Genomic DNA, 21,562 nt, shown 5'->3' with positions numbered 1-21,562 from the left:
AGCCTTCCCCCAATGCTTCAGCTCACCATGACTTTTTTGAAGGAAAAGTTGTAATCAGAATAGTGCAATGAAAATTCCACAGATGTGAGCATCTGTACCGGGTATAGCTTTCCATATAGAAGATCTCTAAGGGTTATATTTTGTTTGTTTGTCTGTCTTGGCCTATAACAGTGGACAGTTAATACCAACATTGCACAAATTTGGGGAGAATAAGACATAAGGTATGTGTTTCACAGAGCATCTAAAATACCAGTAAGATATTACCATGTTCTTTTTTTTTTAATATTATGTCCAGGACTTTTTGGTTATTGGTTTGTTGCTGATGTGGTAGGGGTACTTGATGTTGACCCTAGTGCTTCCTGTATGCCCATGCAGGCACCCTCACCCTGATCTACACCCAGCCCTTAAACTGTCTATGTTGTATAAGATAATAATAATCGAAATACCCATAGTTGTTTTTCTTATCAGTATATAGACCTCATAAAAAGAATTTAGTTACAGTACGAGGCAAAGGCCACTAACCTGATTTCCACTTTGAATCTGTGTATCTGGTGAGGATGCCAGTGGGATTTTCTCAACTACTGAAATCTTGAGCAGTTTTGTAAAATTTTACTTTTCCTGGCTTAATAAAAAAAAAAAAGTGAAGAGAAATTGAGTGTGAATACCTCAGTAAGTGACCTTGAAAACTGTGTGCATGTGTGTAGGAGTGTGTGTGTGTGTACATGTATACGTGTTTAGTTAAGTACTGATCCATGACCGAGCCTATATGTGTGGGGGAGTGGGGGAGTTAATGCGCACTTTCCATATTTGTGCATGTATACATTTAGGTCATAGTGAACAAAGAATTCCTCCCCTGATGATTTCAAAAGAACTCTTTCAAACTCCTAGGGATTCATTCAGCCATGAAGAAGTACATCTGAGAATCATTCCACACTAAGCATTTGCACTATAGAGATTTGCTTTCTTTAAGCAAGTTCCTTACATTTTAACAGGCATGCCCTTAAAATGGTAACTTCAAAAAGTGCCTGAAGTTGATGACGCATAGTCACACTTGCTGTCCAAGCACTTTGTATTATGATGGCAAAATGCTAAGCCAAATGCTAGGGGGGGGGGGGGGGAGCGCGGTAAAGACCTTCCTTAATGCCCCACAAGTCAAAATCTAGGATGGCTTTTTGTTTTTTGGAGGTGCTGGGATGGAGATGAGGGGCTCATGTACTTTGGCAAGTGCTCTGCCACTCAGCTACACCCCCATTCCTCAGCACCGGCTTCACCGTACTTTAAGGATAATCTGATTTTAGACAAAATACTTAAACCACATATACTGCATGGCGGGCATTCTATGTGTTTACGTGTGAGCAGAGGCAGACTTCCACTTGAAAACCTGGCTTAAGAAGTAACATAGGATCTAGCCGCAAAGTCACGGTTCATACCTGGCCAGCCAGTGAGTGGTGTGAGCCCTTCCAGTGAGGCAGCAGGCCTCCTGCCGCCCCATTCACAGCACAGAGGAGGAGGAGGCTAGACTTACCTTTCTTTGGTCTGGATTTCACTGGCAAGGACTCCTTTCTTTCCATGGCGGCTTCTCTTTCTTTCCACCTCCGGATCTGTTCCTCCCTCATCTTGTAGAACAAGATCTGTTTCTGCTCTTCGCTGAGCTCTGCCAGCAGGTCAGGGTCTATGAACATATCCGCCAGTATCTGTCTCAGCATCGTTGCTGATCACAAGAACCTCTGCACCTGTAGCAGAGGCTTCTGGAATCTCTGCACCTGTAGCAGAGGCTTCCGGAAATGACTTGCTCCCAGCAGGCTGGCGCTTGGGCACCTCCACAGGCCTTCCCAGAGGCTGGAACACCCCAGCAGTAATGACCCGCTGGGACTGGAACTCAGCAGAGTGGTTTCTTTCGTAAATGCTGTTCAGTGGACAAACCTGCCAAGAGCGACAGACCAAATCAGGCAATAAAATGTATAGATTCTGTACGGGAGCAGGCTAGTAAAGAAAGCCAGGAGGAAATACAATCTCGTTCTTTATTTTAAAGAGAAAGAGGAGAAATGTCATGGTATGTTTTGATAAGAGTTTGTATAACCTCTATCCCATAATAGATACTTTATCGGAAAAACCCTAACTTTGTACAGGCCGGCCTCAGGGAAACAGAAATTTAACAGAGGTTTGTCTGGCCTCCTCCCAACCGAACAAACACATTATTATCTCAGAGCCTCCCAAATGCCAGTAGCATGGCTGAAAAGCACCAACAACAATAACAATAACAAAAGGTCACAAAAGGAAATTAAAATACCCTCCCCAAACTCCAAAGGAAAATATCACATTGGAGATACTTTTAGAGGAACAGAGCCATTCTCAAAGAAGTAAAAAGAAGGGATAAAACTGAGAGAGCATTGTCTTTCTTTTCCTTTCTCTTAGGCACTGCATGAATACAACCATGTGCTTTCTCCTTCACAAAGGACATTTCCAGACAACCCAGCAGAGCCATGAGAGCAGCGCAAGTACAAAAGAGAACATGCACGAACATTCTGGAAGGTTACCAGCTCATAGGTGTCTCCTTTCCAGGAACCTAATTTAGTAAAATAGAAGTTTCAGGCCAGATACCTGGGGGGGGGGGATGCGGGGGGAGGTCACTGGGTTTTGTCTTTGGTTTATAAGTTTATCAGGAGGTTCCTTCAGACAGAGGCTGTGGACTCGGTCAAGCATGGTGTCAAGAAGGTAGCGCTTCCTCTAGTTCTGCTTAGTTTACATAGTTTTATGTGGGTTAATGCTTTTAGATGCCAAACCTTCAGACTTTCTGTGAGTACGACACACACATGTATTATGAATGCATGTATGTACACACCTGTGCTGTGGGATGGTCTGTATATCAAAAGTGTTGCTCTGATTGGTCAATAAATAAAACACTGATTGGCCAGTGGCTAGGCAGGAAGTATAGGCGGGACGAACAGAGAGGAGAATTGAGAGAACAGGAAGGCGGAGGGAGACACTGCCAGCCAGCTGCCATGACAAGCAGCATGTGAAGATACCGGTAAGCCATGAGCCACATGGCAAGGTATAGATTTATAGAAATGGATTAAGATATAAGAACAGTTAGCAAGAAGCCTGCCACGGCCATACAGTTTGTAAGCAATATAAGTCTCTGTGTTTACTTGGTTGAGTCTGAGTGGCTGAGGGACTGGTGGGTGACAGAGATTTGTCCTGACTGTGGGCAAGGCAGGAAAACTCTAGCTACACACATATATGCCACAGGGAATAATCTAAGGCCTTCCATTTCGTTTGGGACAAGATTTCTCTTTTTCTTGTTTGACACTTTGTAGACCAACCATGCTAGATGACTGGAAAGCTCTGGGGAGCCTCCTGATTCCACCTTTTGCAGAGGGGCACTGGGATTAGATGCCACTGCATGTGGGGTCCTAATGCACCCTCGTGCTTTATTTACCCACCCATCTCTCCGGCCCCGAACCCTTACACTTTTATCAGCAGGAGGAAATACTACATATGTATATGCACATATGTATATATGTTGAGAAAAGACATTCGATTTGTCCCAAATGTCATGGGAAGTACAAAAGTCTCACTATGACATTTCAGAATCATCTATGTTCTAAAAGATCAACTATAATTTTCATGCCTACAGTGCTTCAGTAATCCTGCTTCTAGCCATACCCGCTCAAACTTCTTGTTTCTCCACGGGGAGCAAAACACGCTTCAATTGAGAACAGTTAGTAGGCCACATCGTGACCACAGTAGTCTTGACTCCCCCGGCCTCCTCCCCATCTGTGTGAGTTTTAATCCTGCTTCCTTCCCTTCCTCTTCCGATTCCTTGTAAAGTGGCTTCTTGAACACAGTCCTTTCAGACACGCTCACTCAGTAGTGAGGTGCCACAGGACATCAGCAGCATTCAGACTCACTAATTATTCATTGTACAGCAGGGCCTTGGAGATACGTGTACTGTTCCTACCTGCACCCTATTTTCTCCCACAGCACTTAACTACTGGAAATCAAATGGAACATACTGATATGAGGAAGGTTAAGCAGCATTAAAATGAATGCCAAGGGTGTAACTTGGCCAGGCATACCTCTGTCAGGACCCCTAGTTAAGCTTGCATATTGCTTTGAGACAGTCCTCAAAGGGTTAGACGGCACAGAGTCAATGTCTTGTGATATTTTGGTTCTAGCACATTCTCATGCAATAGAGCAATTCCACCCTAAAGGAAGTGTTTATACAAGATATTCTTCTCCCACAGAAAGACTCTGGCTCTTTGGCCCATGTGACTCCGAGGTCCTGAGGTAAAGTAGTAGGTAAATAAAGTAAATGACTCCTTGAAATTCCAGGAAACAGCCAAAATGGCTACATTCCATGACCTCAGTGGTTGGTGCCCATAGAACAGGATAGAAAAATTAGCAACTGATGAGGTCTGCAGCTTCTATTCTACCCCCAATCTTTAATCAAGTGAACAGTATTAGAGGGTCAGAGAGAGCTGAAAATTAACTCCCTCAAAGAGCCAAGGGCACATTCCTCCCTGAGTACTCTGATAACAGAACCAACACTTAACTGTTGCAAGCACTGACTCAAACACTCAGCATAAGTCAACTCCCTCCCTCCACTCCCTAACTCCAAGAGGCCAGCCCCGTTTCACAGCTGAGGCAGACAGTGATAGCTGGGAGGCTGCAAAGCATGGCAGGTACCATGTCCACTGCATTGACTGGAGGCTACAAGTTTACTCAGGAGCCCAGAATCAGGGTGTGATGCCGCTTTTAGAATTTCAGAATGAAGACCAGAAAATATCCCTGGGAAGGGAGCTGCAGATGAGGAGATAGATATCTCAGCAAGTGCAGAAGCCCAACCCATCAACTATAGATAAGATTAGAGGAGGCCACAGAAGCAAACACCCCACCCAGGAAGGAGCACAGCACTGCCTGCCACACTGGCCCAGTGGTGCGTTTGTCTTCCTCGGGCTCACTACTAGGCAGATACTTTGTCTCCCCAATATTCCCTTCCGTGGCACCCCTGTAAAGAGCTGTGCAAACTTTTTGTTTTGCCTTGTGTCGCAAACATGGACTTCAAGCATTGAGGTTAGTTAGTCAGTTTTGGTGTGCAGTCCTGAGAAGTAAACCCTGTCCCTTGTACGTGCTGGACAATCCCTCTGTTGCTGAGCTACATCCCCAGGCCTCTTTTTGCTTTATATACTTTGAGACCGAGTCTAAGTTGCCCAGGCCAGTTTTGAATATACTCTAGGCTAGGTAGGCTTTTGACTTTCTACACTGATTGCCTCTGCTCTCACATAACAGGGAATGTAGAGCCTGACCACCAGAGCCAGCTTAATCATTCTTGAAAAAAGGACAAGTGGGTCCTGGTGTCCCCAGAGAATACCAAGGAAACCCAGCTAACAAGTGTCTTTGGCTGTTGACTATGGGCACCAAACTGGACTGCTGATTCACTCTGGATGAACCTCCTGCCACCGTCCTCAAGGCTGTCCTATAGCACCCCCCAACACAGCAGTTTGTTCATGGACTACCTCAAGGGACACCAGCCCAGCCTGGATTCCCAGCTTCGCCTCCAGTGAGCTGTGACTTTGGGAGGCCACTTCCCATCTTCGGACTCAGTTTCCCAATCAGTAAAATCAATCTGGGAATCTTTGTGACTCGTGGATTGTGAGATAAAAATCTACCTTGAAGTTTTTGAGACAAGCACAGGAAATAAAAACAAGGAAATTAACCAGTCAGGGGTTTTCCTACTTTCACTCCGACCGACGGGACATTCACTGCTGATTCACCCAGTTGTGTTTGGGTCTCACATGGAGGGCAGTTATTCAAGATTCAACACAACATGCAGCTCAGCTGACTTGTTTTTCTTCTCCTGCGACACTTTTCTTGAAAAGGACAAATAAGAAGCCACAAGCCCATACCTGTTGCTCACTCTAAAAATTTCTAAAGAGTCTAAGTTTGGTTAAATTTCCAGGATGTCTGAAGATCTCTGGTCTGACTTGAATACTTTCTGCTTTTCTACAGCACAATTGTGTTTTTAATTAATATGGGGCCTAATAAATAATAATAACACCCTAGCTACAGCCCAGTCCATCATAAAAATAATGTGGTGTGTATAGTAAATATATCCCTAAAACTAAGAATCTAGTTTAAATTCTATTTATCCTTTAAACATTTACCTTTGTCTTCAGGCTTTGAGTTGCTTTATTCAGTTTTTTTTCTTATTTTTATGATGATTTTGAGAATAAAATAAATTGCAAGTAGTGAGATCAGCTGGATGGTTTATAAATGCTTTCAAGTAACTAGAAAAATTTGTCCACACCAAATCTTCACCTAAGTATTCCTCCCACTTATTTATTAAATTAAAAAAAAATTATAAGCACCTTGTTTTGTTACAGAAGCAAAGAGAAGCTTGTAGGAGAGCTGCGGAAGAGGCTGTCATGCTACTTCTCTGAGACCATAGGAAAGGGAGACACGATTGAGAAAACCTACAAAAAGACCCAAAAAGACAGGAGCGGCCAGGAAGCCTTGGCCCAGCTGACTGGAGCTGGTTCTGAATTGAGCCTTGACCCAGAACCGCGAGGAGGCGACACCGCCCGCCCCTCCCTGTACCACGTGGGGGCGCCGGCACAAGGGTGTCCCGGAGCTGGGAAGGAACTCATGGAGTTCTGCGTGGGCTGAAACCGGCTTTCAGGGCTCTCTGCCTGGAAGGTCTCCCGGCCAGGAGAGACCCCTGGACACGAGCTGATTGGCCAGCACAGCTGCCAGCACCCAGCAACTGCAGCGTGACCCAAACCCTCGCAGGTGGCTTCCTCCGGCTGCACCTGCCCCAGTCCGGTGTACACATTCATCGCGTGTGCATGCACACTGCCCGAACCCCACAACTTCCCCGAAAGACGCCAAGCCGACGCCTATTCTCCTCCCACTGGAGGCACCGGGTATATCGATCACAAACCCCCTGTCTTCCGGCCGCGACTCACCCTGCCGCGGCTGCTGACTCTGGACACCCTACACCGGACACCGGACACCACCGGCCGCAGGTTCCGCTGGGCACCTGAGCCCGCCCTGCGCGCGGTGGAGGAGGGACCCGAGGGACAGATGCGCGGAGACCAGGGTCTCACCACCCTCCTAGCCCTGGCCCCTGTGCTGCTCCCCTCGCCCTGGAGACCCACCTCCCGGGTCCCACTGCCCACTCGCTCCCCCTTCTCCCTGGCTCCGTGCTCCAGCGTCCCACCCCATCCACCACCGCCGCCACCGGGTCGCCTACCTGCTCAGGACCCCCGAGCAAGGTGGCCCAAGCACCTGCCACCTTCAGATTGCCTCCGGCAGCTGTCCAGGAAGAGAAGGGAGGACAGGCTGAGACCCAGCCGGGAGGGCTGGCTGGACAAACACTCGGGCCCAGAAGGAGCTCAGCGTCCAGCTCGGAGCCCTGGCCCGCCCCGCCGCGCCCACATGCCGGGGTGACTGACTGGGCGCTCCCTCCGGGGCCCCACCCTGGTGCTGGAGACGCTCCAGGGCCACTAGGCTAGGCTTGGCTGCCTTGGTCCAGCGACAGTAAGGCAATCCTTGGTTAATCTAGAGCGCTGTCTGCAGTCCAGGATGGTTTGTCCCGCCATCTCAGAGGGGTCCGAGCGATTTATTAATGACAACAGCCCAGCCCTTTCCACACTTAACTTGCTAGGTGGAGCCTGTGGAGGCGGGCAGGCCCTTCTGGGAACCTGGGTCCTGCAGGCCAAGTTGGCTCTCTCCAGTTCTACGCCTGCATTTCTACAGCTTACTTTTCCCTTTCTCTTTTGTTGACATTAAGTAAATTATCAAACTCTGAAGCATTTGTTACTCCAGGTGGGCACGATCAAGGAAGAGAAAGGCTGGAATGTGGGAGTCTGAAGACACCAGAGACAGGGACAGCCAGGGAGAGAAACCTGAAAGGGGAGTTGTGTGTGTGTGTGTGGGGGTGGGGGGTGGGGGGGGGGTGGAAAAACCCTGTGATTAACAGAAGAGGACCAGGGTGGTGCAGGGCACAGCCAGGGCACACATCTGGGAGGAAAGCTTAGCAGAGTGGAACACTGGACGGGCCTTTTCCATCGGAAAGGAATGTCAAGGATGTGTGGAGGAAAACAGTGCTGGGTGGCGAGGCTGATGGATGCAGGACCCCAGACTGTGAGTGTTGGAGAGAAGTGCTATAAACAAGAATCATGGTGTGACTTTGTACAGCCCATCCAATCATTTTAGAAGCCTGACATGCTGTGCCCAAGCGTTGTTTATCTTAGGCTTTCCCAACTGCAGAAAACTCTGGAATTGAAAAGCCTTAAGGCAGGGGCCATACCCTACATTCTCAGGAAACAGAATCAGCTGTTGAGGAATGGTGCTTGGAATCCATTCAGGGAAGGATTCCTGGCCCAAGGCTTAGTCTCCAAAGCATTGAGCTGCATGGCCAGTGAGGTGCTTTAGGCTGGCATGTCCTCCTCTGCTTAGTGGCTGTATCTGCTCAGCCAGTGTCCTCACACTCCCTGGATGGAAGTTAAGGAACTGCACGAGCGGCCCCTGAGCCGGCTAAAAGTCTCATGGGACACTGATGCTATCATCAGTTATCCTCCTCCACACTCCTTCTGTCTCCTTGTCCTGGCAAGCCCGTCTTAACAGCAACTCTCCCCCTGTACTATCCACCTTGCAGTTTCCCACTCAGGACAGTAACGGTGCCTGGCCCATTCAGATGTCACGAGAGTGAAGTGAGATAGTGCAAGCAAAGTGCTCAGAGCGTGGCTGGCTGATATGTGTGAATACGCACTGCATGCCAGAGACTATTGAGCAGACAGAGGTTTTTGCGCAAAGTATTCAGGAGAGATTCCGACATGGAATACATATTCAAACACATTAGTTCATATTATTCCAGACCACACATTATAACTTCATATTCCTTCCATCTCATACCAAGGCTATGAATTTTGTCTCCCACCTTGACTCCAGGCTCTCCTGAGTCATCCTAGTCAAAACATGAAGCCCTTGCTGAACCAGCATTGATCTGTGTGTCCAGGAGAACATAGCAGAAGTGATGGTATGCCATTTCCTAGACTAGCTTGTGGCGGTGGCAAAGTTCCGTTACCCCAGCACCCAGGATGCTGAAATAGAAAGAAAGTAGTTCAAGGCCAATGTGAGCTGATTAGTTGCAGGCCAGCCTGGATTCATAGTGAAAGCATATAACAATGTAAAAGAAGTCTGCAGCTCTGTCTTAGCCTGTATATCTGTCTCTTCCTCCACCATCCCTTCTCCTTCCCACTCTGTGTCTCCCATACCCTTAAAACATTCATGCCGGGAGATAAGAATTTCCATATCAAGTGATCCATTGGAGAAATCCACCCAGAGAGACACTAAGGCCAAACCCACACAAATTAGCTCGGAAGATCCTCAGCTGCCCTCAAGCTTGTCGGTAACTACAATTCTGGCCTATAGCTTCTCTGAAAATTCATGCTACTGCTCAGTTAAGCTAAACTCCTTGATCTGTATATACTTAAAGATAAACCATCTGCATTGTAGTAAGTCAGTAATTCGGAGGTCATTTGTTACACAGAAGTGAATAACCAATGCACCCCCGCACTGGTCTTATTTCTAACCCAAATTTAATTTAGCACTCGTGTAGAAAATGACCTGGATAGACCATTTAAACACTGAGCCCATACCTCAGCCCAGAGCTAAGAAATAGAACATTGCAGGGCCCTGGCATCTGCACGTCAAACAAGTACCTCGGGTGATCCAGTCAAAGGAAAGGCCTCAGAGTCTGTGCCCCAGGCTGTCCAGACTGAGAGTGGAGCTGTCAAGTTACATCTTTTCCATAAATAATTGATCTATCTCTTATCCACCATTCAGTTGCTGAAACATTTTCAATGCCTACCCTCTCTCCTGCTCGGTGATTAAGACCAAACCGCAGGCCAACTTTTAGCAGCCCGGACAGCCCAACACTGAGCTCTTTCAGCCATATCACCTTGCTATGATACCCTACCTTCCTGTAATCTCGTTGTTACAAGCTTTAACCCACAGGCTCTGCAGCTTCACACTGGGTCCATTGTCTAAAATGCCTTACTCTACAGCTCACCTTAGGAAAATTTCACCTCTCCTGAGGTGTCAGCCTTTAGGACATTTCTTCGCTTACATCTCTTCCTCCCACTCAAAAACAGTCCTTATTGTACCCACTGATATCAAATTTAGCAACTAACTCACCTGGGAACTTTTCGCACACACCTGGTAGAGGCTAGGCCATGTGGAGACAATTGAGGGGCAGTAGAGTCCATGGCTTGGGTCCCTGACACAATGGCACTGCCACATACAGTGCCTACATGCAGACTCCAGGTCTCCTTTGAAATCATGAATGTCATCAACGCCTTGATGGCAGGGACTAACACCTAAGGGAAGCATTGGTATCCAAAAAGTGGTAGTTGAATGAATGCCAGTCCAAATAACATAGACTGTACAAAAATATGGTAACAATTTATTCAGCGCAGAACCAAGACTCTCATTGTCCCTCTTCATGCCATGAGCCTCTTTCCTGTGCTTGTTACCATCTCTTCTCCCAGGCATTTGCTTTGGGTTGAGGAATCTTGCTGCTCAGTACTGCCAAGTACAGCACACAGCACAGCGTGGGTATAATTGTGTGGAGGCCAGGCACAGATTATGGTATGTAAGGTGACCGCTGGAGTTGTGCAAACTGGAAGTCCTGTTGTCTCCAGGAAGATACTTTGTCATTTTTCTAAATTAAACAATTTATGTTTAAGTTCTCCAGGAAAGGGAAGTTACCCATTCTTTATAAAACACAATATAATAAGCATCAATAATATTTTCCTGTCATAGTATATTATCAGCATTAGAAACCCAGACAACTTTTGGGGACTCTTTAAGATGCGAGTTCTATTTGTCCCACAGTGACTGTGAAGTAGACAGGAAAGAGAAATACTAAACACTTAAAGTTTGCTGAAATCTGATCAAACCCTAAAATCAATCTCATTTAGTTCATCAGTCTGAAGTAACAATCTCGTGAACCGAGTGTTCCTAGTGCAGTGTCTGCAGTTAGATGTCATGTTGGTTTATTTTAGTTTCTTCATGGCTGGGGGTGGGACTTTCTCTCCTTGTCATAAAGAGCAAGATAAACTGTTGGCCTTTCATCCACTTACAAAGTCAATTGACTATTTCCTTTTCCGTGAGCTACCTCCACATCCCCAGCTTCTCAAACACCCAGTCTCATTTGTTGGGATCCACACATCGTGTCTTGTGCTTCTGTGATGTCATGGAAATGACCTGTGACCCAGAACTGCTGAGCTGAGGCTTAAGCTTGGAATTAGACAATAACCCAAGTTGTAAGAAACACCTTCCAAAAGCCTCTGGTGACCAGTGCTTTTTTTACAACCCAAAGCTGTAATGGACAAGCAGAAGCAAGTTCTCCCTAGTCTCCTGACACACCCCCGGGTCTTCCAAGATTCTGTTGAGTTGAAAAATCAATCTTCTACCAGATTCAAAACTGATTTGCAACAATATAACTAATCTCTGAATGCAGTTTTGCAAAAAACACACAAATTTCTACTAGTTTTGTGCTGGGATTAATGCAAATGAATACTTATAAGTGATTCTTAAACAATGCTTAAAGCAACTCAGGGACATCTTTCTTAAAGCTTATTTCTTTGCACCCCTTCACTCCGCACCCCAAGAAGTTCTTATATGGTGGGAATGAGCACAGACATCAACATTTTCTCACAGTATACATGAAAAACCCAGTCTGGCTATGGCTGAGAACCTTTAAATTTCAGAGCCAGCAAGATGGCCTTTATCCAGTGGATAAAGGCACTTGCCACACAAGCATGGAGGCCTGAGATTGATCCCCCAAACCCGTGTAGAGTGCATGGAGAAAACTGACTCTACAATGATGTCTTCTGACCTCCACAGAAACGTTATGGTTTAAGTGCACCCCCAATCATATATACACATGTGCATGCAAACACAATAACAATAAAGATTTTTCAATAGTTTAAATGAAAGCTATAGAAACAGAACTTTGAAGAGGTAGTATCAACCTTTATTATCATGGTCATCTTCTTGGTTCTGGTCCTCAGGCATGTTTCCCAGCCCTATCTGGGGTAGATGCCCTCCACCCGGCCTGTCATCCAATAAGGTGGGAATTAAATGATCCCTGAATTCAGTGTCTGGCTCTTCACAGATGCCCACTTATGTACATGCTGATCTTCTTTTACTGCTTTCTGGTGATGAAATTCCAGTGTTCCCTCTGACCCTGGAACTGGGGAAAACATTTCCTAAGGTCACATACCCATGTTCTAGTTTGCGTCCTATCTTTCCTGAAGGTATCTGACATTCTGTCTTCCAGGACATCAGTGGTTCCCAACAAACCATTTCTCAAAGAGATACTCATTTGCCTGAGCACTCTTTTCTATCTGCAAATCCTGCCTGTGAGCAAAGACAAGTTCAATGTGTGTTCGAGTAGAGAGAGCCATCTTATGGCCTCTGTGGTAAGAGCTATTGTTTGAGTTTGAGACAGAGTTGAGTTTTACTGGTATGTTGGTATTTAAATGAGAAGGGCATGTTCACACCATACACATAGGCTTCTGGTAAGAGGACCCAGCCAGTAAATGGCAGATCATGCTCCAGAAATGGAGAAATATAGACCCTTGAGCCCCTCAGAGAAAGGAATCTATCTCCATAGAGGATTTATGTAGCCACACTTCTCAACCCTAAATAAGGAAAAGCACCTACCATAAACTTCCCGAGATATCATTCAAAGAGGAGATGTTTTATGAGATTTAGGGCTAGGAAGAATCTAGATATTATTTAGACTTCTTTTACAGTTGGAGAGAAATACAAAGGAAAAAAAGATTAAACATCACAAAGTCAGTTGGAGGCTTATACCTAAATGAAAGAATTTGGGGTTCCTATGACAAAGTTGTCACTCTTTTGGCAATAAACTCAGGGGGCAGACTGAAGACTACTACCATCTCATCTCATTTTCACACAGAGCACCTCTGAACACATTCTCTCCCCCCTTTTTTTCTTCCACTTACTTTGAGACAGAATGTCACAGGATAGCCTAGGCTAGACTCAAACTCATGATCTTCTTGTCTCGTTCTCAAAGTGCTGTGGTATTAAAGGCATGTACCACCATGCCCAGTTCTGCCTCCATCTCCTGTTAAGGCCACTGGGGACCACATCCAGAGCTTCAAGGTTGGCTGAAGGTATATAGGCTGAACGCTGGTCTAGGCCCGCAGTTGCAGACCCACAGTTCAGACATCAAGCTTTGGAGCTCTTTCTGGAAAAAGACAAAGCCTAGGCCATGACTTCTCAGTATGCTAGACAAATAGGGATTAACAACCTATCAATTTTAAGTGTTTGCCTGGGTCAACTCTAAACAAGAGAAGAAGTATAAAGAAACGATAAAGAAGGAGAAAACAGTGAGGCACAGAATTGCCATCAGAAGGTTCAAGAAGGTGGAGAAGATTTAAAAGTACTTTGAAGTTTGGACTGTTGCTCTTAATTGATAAGAGAACGTGTGGGTACAAAGGGATTCAAGAATTTGCCTGGATTAGCACAATAGTTTGGACCATGGCAGGACCAAGGCTAGGTCTAAAGACTTCTAACATCGGTTCAGACTCATTCCAATGCCCAACACTGTCTACAGAATTCCCTCATTCCTTCCCGCTAAACTATATCAAGAAGGGTAGATATGAGACATGATGGGCACACCTGTAATTTAAGTGCCATGTGGTAGAAGCAAGATGCTAGCAAGTTGGAGGCCAGTCTGGGCTACACGGTAAGTGCCTGTCTCAAAATAATGCAGGCTAGGGATGTAGCTCAGTAGTGGAGTGTTTGCCTAGTATATGCAAGGCGGGGAGTTCAATCCCCAGCAATACACACACACACACACACACACACACACACACAGAGAGAGAGAGAGAGAGAGAGAGAGAGAGAGAGAGAGAGAGAGGGAGAGAGAGGTACAGAGACACAGACAGAGAGAGACAGAGAGTGACAGACAGAGACAGAGAGAGAGAGACAAAGCAGGAATTGGTCTCATTAGGTTTGTATTGCCAGAGCCTAACTTAGAGTAAGTCATATGGAAAGCTCTTAGTCATGTTTTTTGAATTAATTAATTAATTTAAACTTGGCCTAGCCCTAGAGAAAGAAACATTGCCTCCTGGAATGGTCTAGACAAGCTCAATTTTTAAAAATTAAATCGTTTTACCTGTAAAGATTATTGATATTTTCTGTGGAATTCTCTTCAACCAAGGAATGTTTCTGAAGCTTGAATGTTCTGAAATAGGGTGCATTATGTAAGAATAGTGGGGGACCTCCTGGAGAGTATACCAGCAGCCCGCTGAAGTTTTACACTTCCAATTTTACTTTCTACTGGTTTTTGAAATATACTTTATTATAAAAATTATGAATAAATAAAATTTATTTTGAATGCCAATTCTAACTACATATAAGTTCATCAAGCTGTATAGTCTTTGAGTCTGCTTAGTTTTAATGTGTAGTGTTTTCTGTACTTGGATGCTGCACAGCTTTTCAAATTGCCATCTACTCCATGCACGATAAAAATCTTTTATGTGTTTAGACCCATAGCAATGGAACCTGCATGGGACCGGACTAAACTGTCTGCATACGGGAGACAGTTGTGTAGCTGGGTCTGTTTGAGGGGCCCCTGGCAGTGGGATCAGGATCTATCCCTGGTGCATGAACTGGCTTCCTGGAGCCCAGTGCCTATGGTTGGACACCTTGCTCATCCTTGATGCAGCGGGGAGGGGCTTGATCCTACCTCAACTGAATGTACCAGGCTTTGCTGTCCTCCCATGGGAGGACTTATCCTTTTGGAGGAAGGGATGGGAGGTGGGCCAGAGAAGAAGGCAGAGGGGAGGGAGGATGGGAAGAAAGATGAGAGGGGGATCTGTGATTGGTATGAAAATGAATTAAAAAATTTAAAAAAATCTTTTATCTGCAGGATGTGAGTGACACAATTTTAAGTAAAAACGTTGTCTTGAGATACAGCCTTTCTAGAACACTAACAGAACAATTATCATTTCTATGATTAGTGTTATGATTTTAATTATATATCATCTTAGGTTGTTATTCAACAGTTTCATTGTTCATGGCTAATTGTAAATTACACCCTTTGTGCATTGTATTTGTTTTATACCTTTCTTCTGGCAATCAACGGGCACATGGAGCACAGACGAGTTCCTGTGTTTAGAAGACGAGGCAAAGGAGGCAGAGTTCCTTCGCTGCTGCTCCTCGGTGTGACTAACTGCTGAGAGAGAACTTCCCCTGACTCCCTCTTGATCCACCTTAACATATTGACTGCAATTCTGTTTGATTTAATGCCTCCTACTTCTTCTTAAGAGACATATTTCTTTCTTTTTAACTCACATAGTTTTTCCAGTAGGATAAAAAAAAATAGACAAAATTGAGATCACCATTTCCAGTTTTCTCTTCCTACTTAACATACAACCTCTGGGTGTGGAGCATCCATTGATAAGGTAAAAGGAAAATGAGTGTAGTGCACGCTTCTTGACTCTGGGTGAGAGTAATGAGTCAGTCCATGGTGACCTTGACTAGAGGACTCAAAAGGAGAAAATATCACGAATAGAAATCATTACAATGATTTTTAATAAGAAGTGGGATGTGTGGACGCTGTATAGGCTACAGAGTCAAAGCTATGGGTGTTGCAGGAATATTTCAGATTGCTCTCAAGGAGGAATGTGCCTGATTGGGGCAGAAATAAGGAAGGCAAAAAGATTCTAAACGCGAAGGCAAGAAAGAAAGTAAGAAAGACAATCCTCTATAGAGAACTGATATTCAAGCACAATAGGGTTAGAGAAGAAGTGGCAACTTTGGGACTAGACTGAGATGAGCCAAGAGTGTAAGACCCAAGATAAGGTTTTTTTCGTCAGCAGTTGGTGATGTTGTAGTAGAGTGTGCTGAGTTTTGGGGTGGTTAACATGGCAGTGTATGGGCATGGAGTGAAACTAAAGGCGGGGTGAGCTTGCATAGTCAGTAGTAAGACGAGTGTGAATTAAGATAGCAGGAATGGAGAGGCAAGAACACATATGGAAGACATTGATGGATAAAAATGTGTGCTTCAATAATAGTTACAAGTGGGGAAGGAGGGCCATTAGGAGAAAGAACACAGACATGGTTTTAGCTCATATACTTAAGTTAGCACAGTAGAGAACTCCTGAACAGAGTTCTACAACCACCTTATTTTCCAACCATTTGGTTTCAAGGGAAGCCACTGAAGGCACAATGCAGGAAAGGGCCAGTGACCAGCTGTAATTCATTCTCCTTTTCTCTGCATGAAGTTCTTACTTCTTCCTTGGTTCATAAAATCATTTCCTTCCACAGCTTCCCACCAAGCTAGATGACCTGGTCAAATCTGCTGCTGAGTGTGTGAAGCAATGTTGACTCCGTTGTCATCTAGCTCAGTCATCGCAATAGCCCAAGCATGGAGCAGCCTTGTAAATCCTAGAAAATCCCAGGCTCAAAGGATTCAAACCTCACAGAGGCTGTCCTGCTGGGAGACAAACAGAACATTTCCAACTCAGCAATTCTTGGCCTTCAGTTTGGTTATATGTTATACCTGTTTGAATTTTCCTTACACTCTACGAATAACCCTCCACACTAAACCTCCTGATACAGTATGTTCTGGAAGGAAAACTGTCTTGAACACCAATAGATATTTGTCATGTTTTGTTGTTGTTATCACTAAATTTTATTTCATAGTAGATGGAAATGTATGTCATGTTTATTATATTAAATCTCAGTGGTTAATACAATTTCTTTACATTTTTAATTACTTTAAATTCTCTTTGTCTTACATCTTATTGGTAAAAGGATAGTTGAAACTTATGAAACAGAGTCCCAGAGGTATCTAGTGTTGTCTGTGATGCCAAACACAGTACATTTTTAAGGCTCTAGGGTTTTAGAAACACGATCTTCATTAGAATTTTCTATTTTTTCAGGGCTGGTGGGGGATGGTTTAGTGGGTAAAGAGCTTTGCTGTGCAAGCATGAGAACCTGAGTTTGGATCCCCAACATCTATATTAAAAATCAAATATGTTATTATTGATGATTGTGTGTGTGTGGTGTAGTGCACGTGTATATGTGTATGCTTGTGCACTCACATTGTTGTTTTTACATGTGGAAACCAGAGGTTGGCGTTGCGTATCTTCCTTAATTACTCTCCATCTTATTTATTTATTTATTTATTTATTTTTGGTTTTTCGAGACAGGGTTTCTCTGTGTAGCTTTGCGCCTTTCCTGGAACTCGCTTTGGAGACCAGGCTGGTCTCGAACTCACAGAGATCCGCCTGGCTCTGCCTCCCGAGTGCTGGGATTAAAGGCGTGTGCCACCACTGCCCGGCTCCATCTTATTTTTTGACACGAGATCTTTCATCGAACCTGGTGCTCACTAACTGGCTAGACTCTGGCCAATAAGCTCCACGTATCTTCATTTCTTCTTCCTCTTTCTGGTAATTGGGGTATAGACACACACCACCACATCTGACTTTCACGTGGACATACTTAGTTCCTCGTGTTTTCATGGCAAGAACTTATGAACTGATCCATCTCCCCAGCCTCCTCAAAACAGGGTTATTTTGAACAGATTTTATTTCTCATTAAACCTAATGGCATAATTTAATAAACAATAGAATGCAGAGTTCCAGGATATTAAGTGTTTCTATTTCCAATGATTCAGAATCTCTGGCATGCTAGCCTTTATGTGCAAATAACATAGGCATCTCTGAAATCCACATTAACATTCTTAGCTTGAGACATCTGACTTAAACCAGGAAGTAGCTTGGGCATTAGGATAATAGGTCACTAAGTCAGTCATTTATTCTCTGTTTTGTTTATAAGGTTCAGGTTAGGTTAACAGTTGAAACAAAACTCAAGCAAATTCCTTACCTATTCATTATGTAGCTCATGAATGCCAGGCAATTGTCACCCAGAGTTTGCTTTGAGTTTCATCATTGTCTTAGTTAGGATTTCTATTGCTGTGAAGAGACACAATAACAACAACGTTTATGCAGGAAAACATTTCACTGGAGCTGGCTTCCAGTTCAGAGGATTAGTCCATTATCATCACAGCAGGAAGCTTCGTGGCATACAGGCAGCCAGTGCTGGTGAGGTGGCTGAGAGTTCTACATCTGGATCTTCAGGCAGCAGGAAGAGAGTGATACTGGGCCTGGCTTGAGCATCTGAAACATCAAAGCCTATTGCACGAATCCTAATTGGTCTTAATAAAAACCCAGAGCCAGATATCAGGGTGAAAGCTGAAAGATCAGAGAAGCAGAGCAAGCCACAGCCACCACCTCTTACCTCACCAACTCCTCAGCCTGAAAAGAGCACCAGTTCCTGTCTCCTCCTGCCTTATATTCCTTTCTCTGCCCAGCCATATCACTTCCTGTCTCAACCTTCCTAGTGCTGGGATTAAAGGTGTGTGATCCCAAGAGCTGGAATTAAAGGTGTGTGCCACCACTGCCTGGCTTTGTTTCTCTTTTATACTGGATTAATCTCATGTAGCCCAGTGTGGCCTTGAACTCACAGAAATCCAGATGGATCTCTGCCTCTGCCTCCCAAGTGCTTGGATTGAAGGTGTGTGCCACCACTGCCTGGCCTCTATGTGTAATCTAGTGGCTTGTTCTCTCCTCTGATCTTCAGGCAAATTTTATTTCCTAAGAGTACAAACAAAATATCACTACAAAGCCCACTCCCAGTGACATACTTCCTCCAACAAGGCCACAGCTCTTAACCGTGCCCCTCCCTAGGGGGGGCGTTTTCAGTCAAAGCACCACAATCACCATCATTATCATTCCATACCATTCTCCCGATCATCAAAACCTACATTTTTATATGTGCACAAGTACATAGGAAGGGAATGCAGGAGGGAGGAACTAGAAAGAGAGTGAGTTCAAGATCTCAGCCGAAGGAACTCAGTATAGGGGAAAGACAAGTTAGCCAGTCCAGCTCATTTTCCTCAACTATGTCTGCCTTCAGCACTTGTATTTAATATTGAGGACATGCTATAAGATGATGTTGACCAAAGCCAAGTATAGGCCTTTACTGAGGAAGATAAACAAGTCAAGTGAGTCGAGCAAATGGAGGCTTGCAATCTGAAGAAGTCTCACACAGCTGTCACTTTTAGTCCTAGAAATACCCTAGACAAAGTAAGGTCATCAGAGGTTCAAATCAAGTCTGTTGTGGCAATTGCCCTTCACCAAGTAAAGGCCAGCGAGGATTCTTACTTCTGTGTGTCATTATCCTTAGCACAGGCTGCATCTCCCTTCCAAGTCTTTCACCCTCCAGGGGCCATTGCTTCTGCCTTATCATCCCCAGCTCTCGTCATCCTTAGCATCCTAAAGCTCATTCCACGTGTATTTGAGAGGATCGGGATCAGCCATGTCCCTCCGCACCGTCATCTACTGAATTTCTGACCTCTGAACTTGAGGACCTAATGCAAAGTTGTACTCTTTACTCCATTCCTGGGAAGTTCTACCACCCATGCAGGCAGAGGACTTACCAAACAGCATAGCTTACAGACTCCCAGGTCCCTTCCATTCCAGAGCTATTCTGTAGTAACTAAGATGTCTCTGGGGCCTGGATTTTTCTCTACCTTTGCGGTCTAATATTTGAACACCGCAACTTCTGAAGAAAGACTCCAACCCTCTTGCATGTCTTACTAATTCACTCATATGAAAGCTGCTCTTTGGAATTTTGAGGCTTGGATACAGACATGCCGAAAGGACCTGCCAAGTGAACATTCCACCTGAGCATCAATGCAATACTGTCTGCGTTGTCTTTTTTTCTTCTAGCCCTGTGGCTGTTTGTAACAGCCCATCCCCGTGTTATTCTCGCTTCTCCCTCTCCTGTAGGACCTGTCACCCTTGCTGATTTTAAGGAGTCTTTGTCCACTCAGCTTGTGGCTGTTTGAGCTAATAGCGTCAGCATTTTTCTGAATTCTTCCTTCAGCTTCGATGCTTTGGTTCAGGGTCTCAGCACCTCATTTTGGATTTTTATTGTAGTCTGCTAACTGGTCTCTCTTACTGTCATCTTTGCTTCTTCAACTTATCTTCTTCTTTCACACAAAAAGAGTACATTAGTCATGTCAAGCCAACAGTATCATGTCATCTCAGAACTCATCACTGCCAGACACATGACTGTGATTCTAGCACTCAAGAAATTAAGTTGGAGACCAGTAATGAGATACTGTCCAAGAAGAAACAAACAAACAAAATCCCAAACCCATCACTGACAACGTGAATAAAATCTATATTCCCAAGAGAAGCTTCTTCCCTCTTTTCTTGCTTTATCTCTTACGTCATTTCATATTTTTGGCTCAAAAACACTAGGTAATTTGATTGTTGCACTTCCATGATAGTTTGGCTTCTCTCTCTTTATACACACCATCTCTTTTGCCTAGAATATTCTTTCCTTTTTCTTTTCTGGGTGGTTATTACCCCACACTTAACAAAAACAAAAAGTAAATAGCACTAGCTAACACCCTCTTTGATACTTAACTCCGACTTGGATTCCAAAAAAAACCCCAAGCCTTTCCTGGTCTTTTTCCCCTCCCTATAAAGTAGTCTTTAGTTCTTGTGTACTCTCTGAAGGACTTGCGCTCTGGTGACGTGTCTGACAGAAGACACATTGTTAACATCTGACTGACCAATAAAGTAGCAGCTCGTCATTTCCAAGCCTGGAATCGGGTCAGAGGCTGACCTCATCCTCCTCTCTCTCACAGCCCTGACCTTAAGACTTGTAAGGCCACCAGAATCCATTTCTTCTGGCGCTCAGAGCTGTTTACAGAGCTTTACTGTCAGGATCCGAAGCCAGCAGAGAAAAGTCTACTCTTTGACTACCATTAAAGAGCAACTGTAACAAAGCCCAGGGTCTTCTTGGCATGTCCAAGACTGGAAACCAAAGAAAAGGCTGCCAAGGGAAAGACAAATACCCGATATGTTGCAATCTTTGAAATTTGAGCAGCTGAGTGATGAAAGGATCAGTTATTATTCAACTGCAAGATCTATGAATCATTAGGAAGGGGGGATGGGATGGGTGATACACCGTGGAAATTGTGTTTCCTTAGGTGTAAAAAGCAATAAAAGTGTCTCTACTGCCTGCAACCACCAACTACAAGTTCAAAAGCCTGGGGAGCAGAGTCCTGAATGCTGTGGGATGCTCTGTATGTTAAATGTGTTGCTCTGATTGGTTAATAAATAAAACACTGTTTGGCCAGTAGCTAGGCAGGAAGTATAGGCGGGACAAGGAGAGAGGAAAATTCTGGGAAGTGGAAGGCTGAGGCAGGGAGACGCTGCCAGCCGCCGCCATGGAAAGGGAGATGTAAGGTACTGGTAAGCCACGAGCCACGTGGCAACATATAGACTAATAGATATGGGTTGATTTAAGATATAAGAACTAGTTAACAAGAAGCCTGCTGTGGCCATACAGTTTGTAAGTAATATAAATCTGTGTGTTTACTCAGTTGGGTCTAAGTGGCTGCGGGACTGGCGGGTGAGAGAGATTTGTC

At 44.7% G+C, this 21,562-nt stretch overlaps 1 protein-coding gene across 1 annotated transcript in view; it reads right to left on the bottom strand.

The window, feature by feature from the left end:
- Positions 1-7,627, bottom strand: part of Sh2d4a (SH2 domain containing 4A) — a 66,878-nt gene extending 59,251 nt beyond the window's left edge. The window contains exons 1-2 of the mRNA XM_052752406.1: positions 7,256-7,627; positions 1,526-1,923 (exon numbers count right to left, since the gene is read on the bottom strand). Coding sequence (XP_052608366.1) covers positions 1,526-1,706 — 181 coding nt within the window. The 5' untranslated portion in view covers positions 1,707-1,923; positions 7,256-7,627. The remainder of the gene's footprint in view (positions 1-1,525; positions 1,924-7,255) is intronic.
- Positions 7,628-21,562: the final 13,935 nt, after the last annotated feature.

The sequence above is a fragment of the Peromyscus californicus genome, unplaced genomic scaffold (assembly GCF_007827085.1).
Source record: "Peromyscus californicus insignis strain IS unplaced genomic scaffold, ASM782708v3 Scaffold_23__1_contigs__length_62951481, whole genome shotgun sequence".
Lineage (NCBI taxonomy): Eukaryota > Metazoa > Chordata > Mammalia > Rodentia > Cricetidae > Peromyscus > Peromyscus californicus.
The sequence above is the reverse complement of the archived record's forward strand: the minus strand, read 5'-3'. Positions and strand labels throughout refer to the sequence as shown.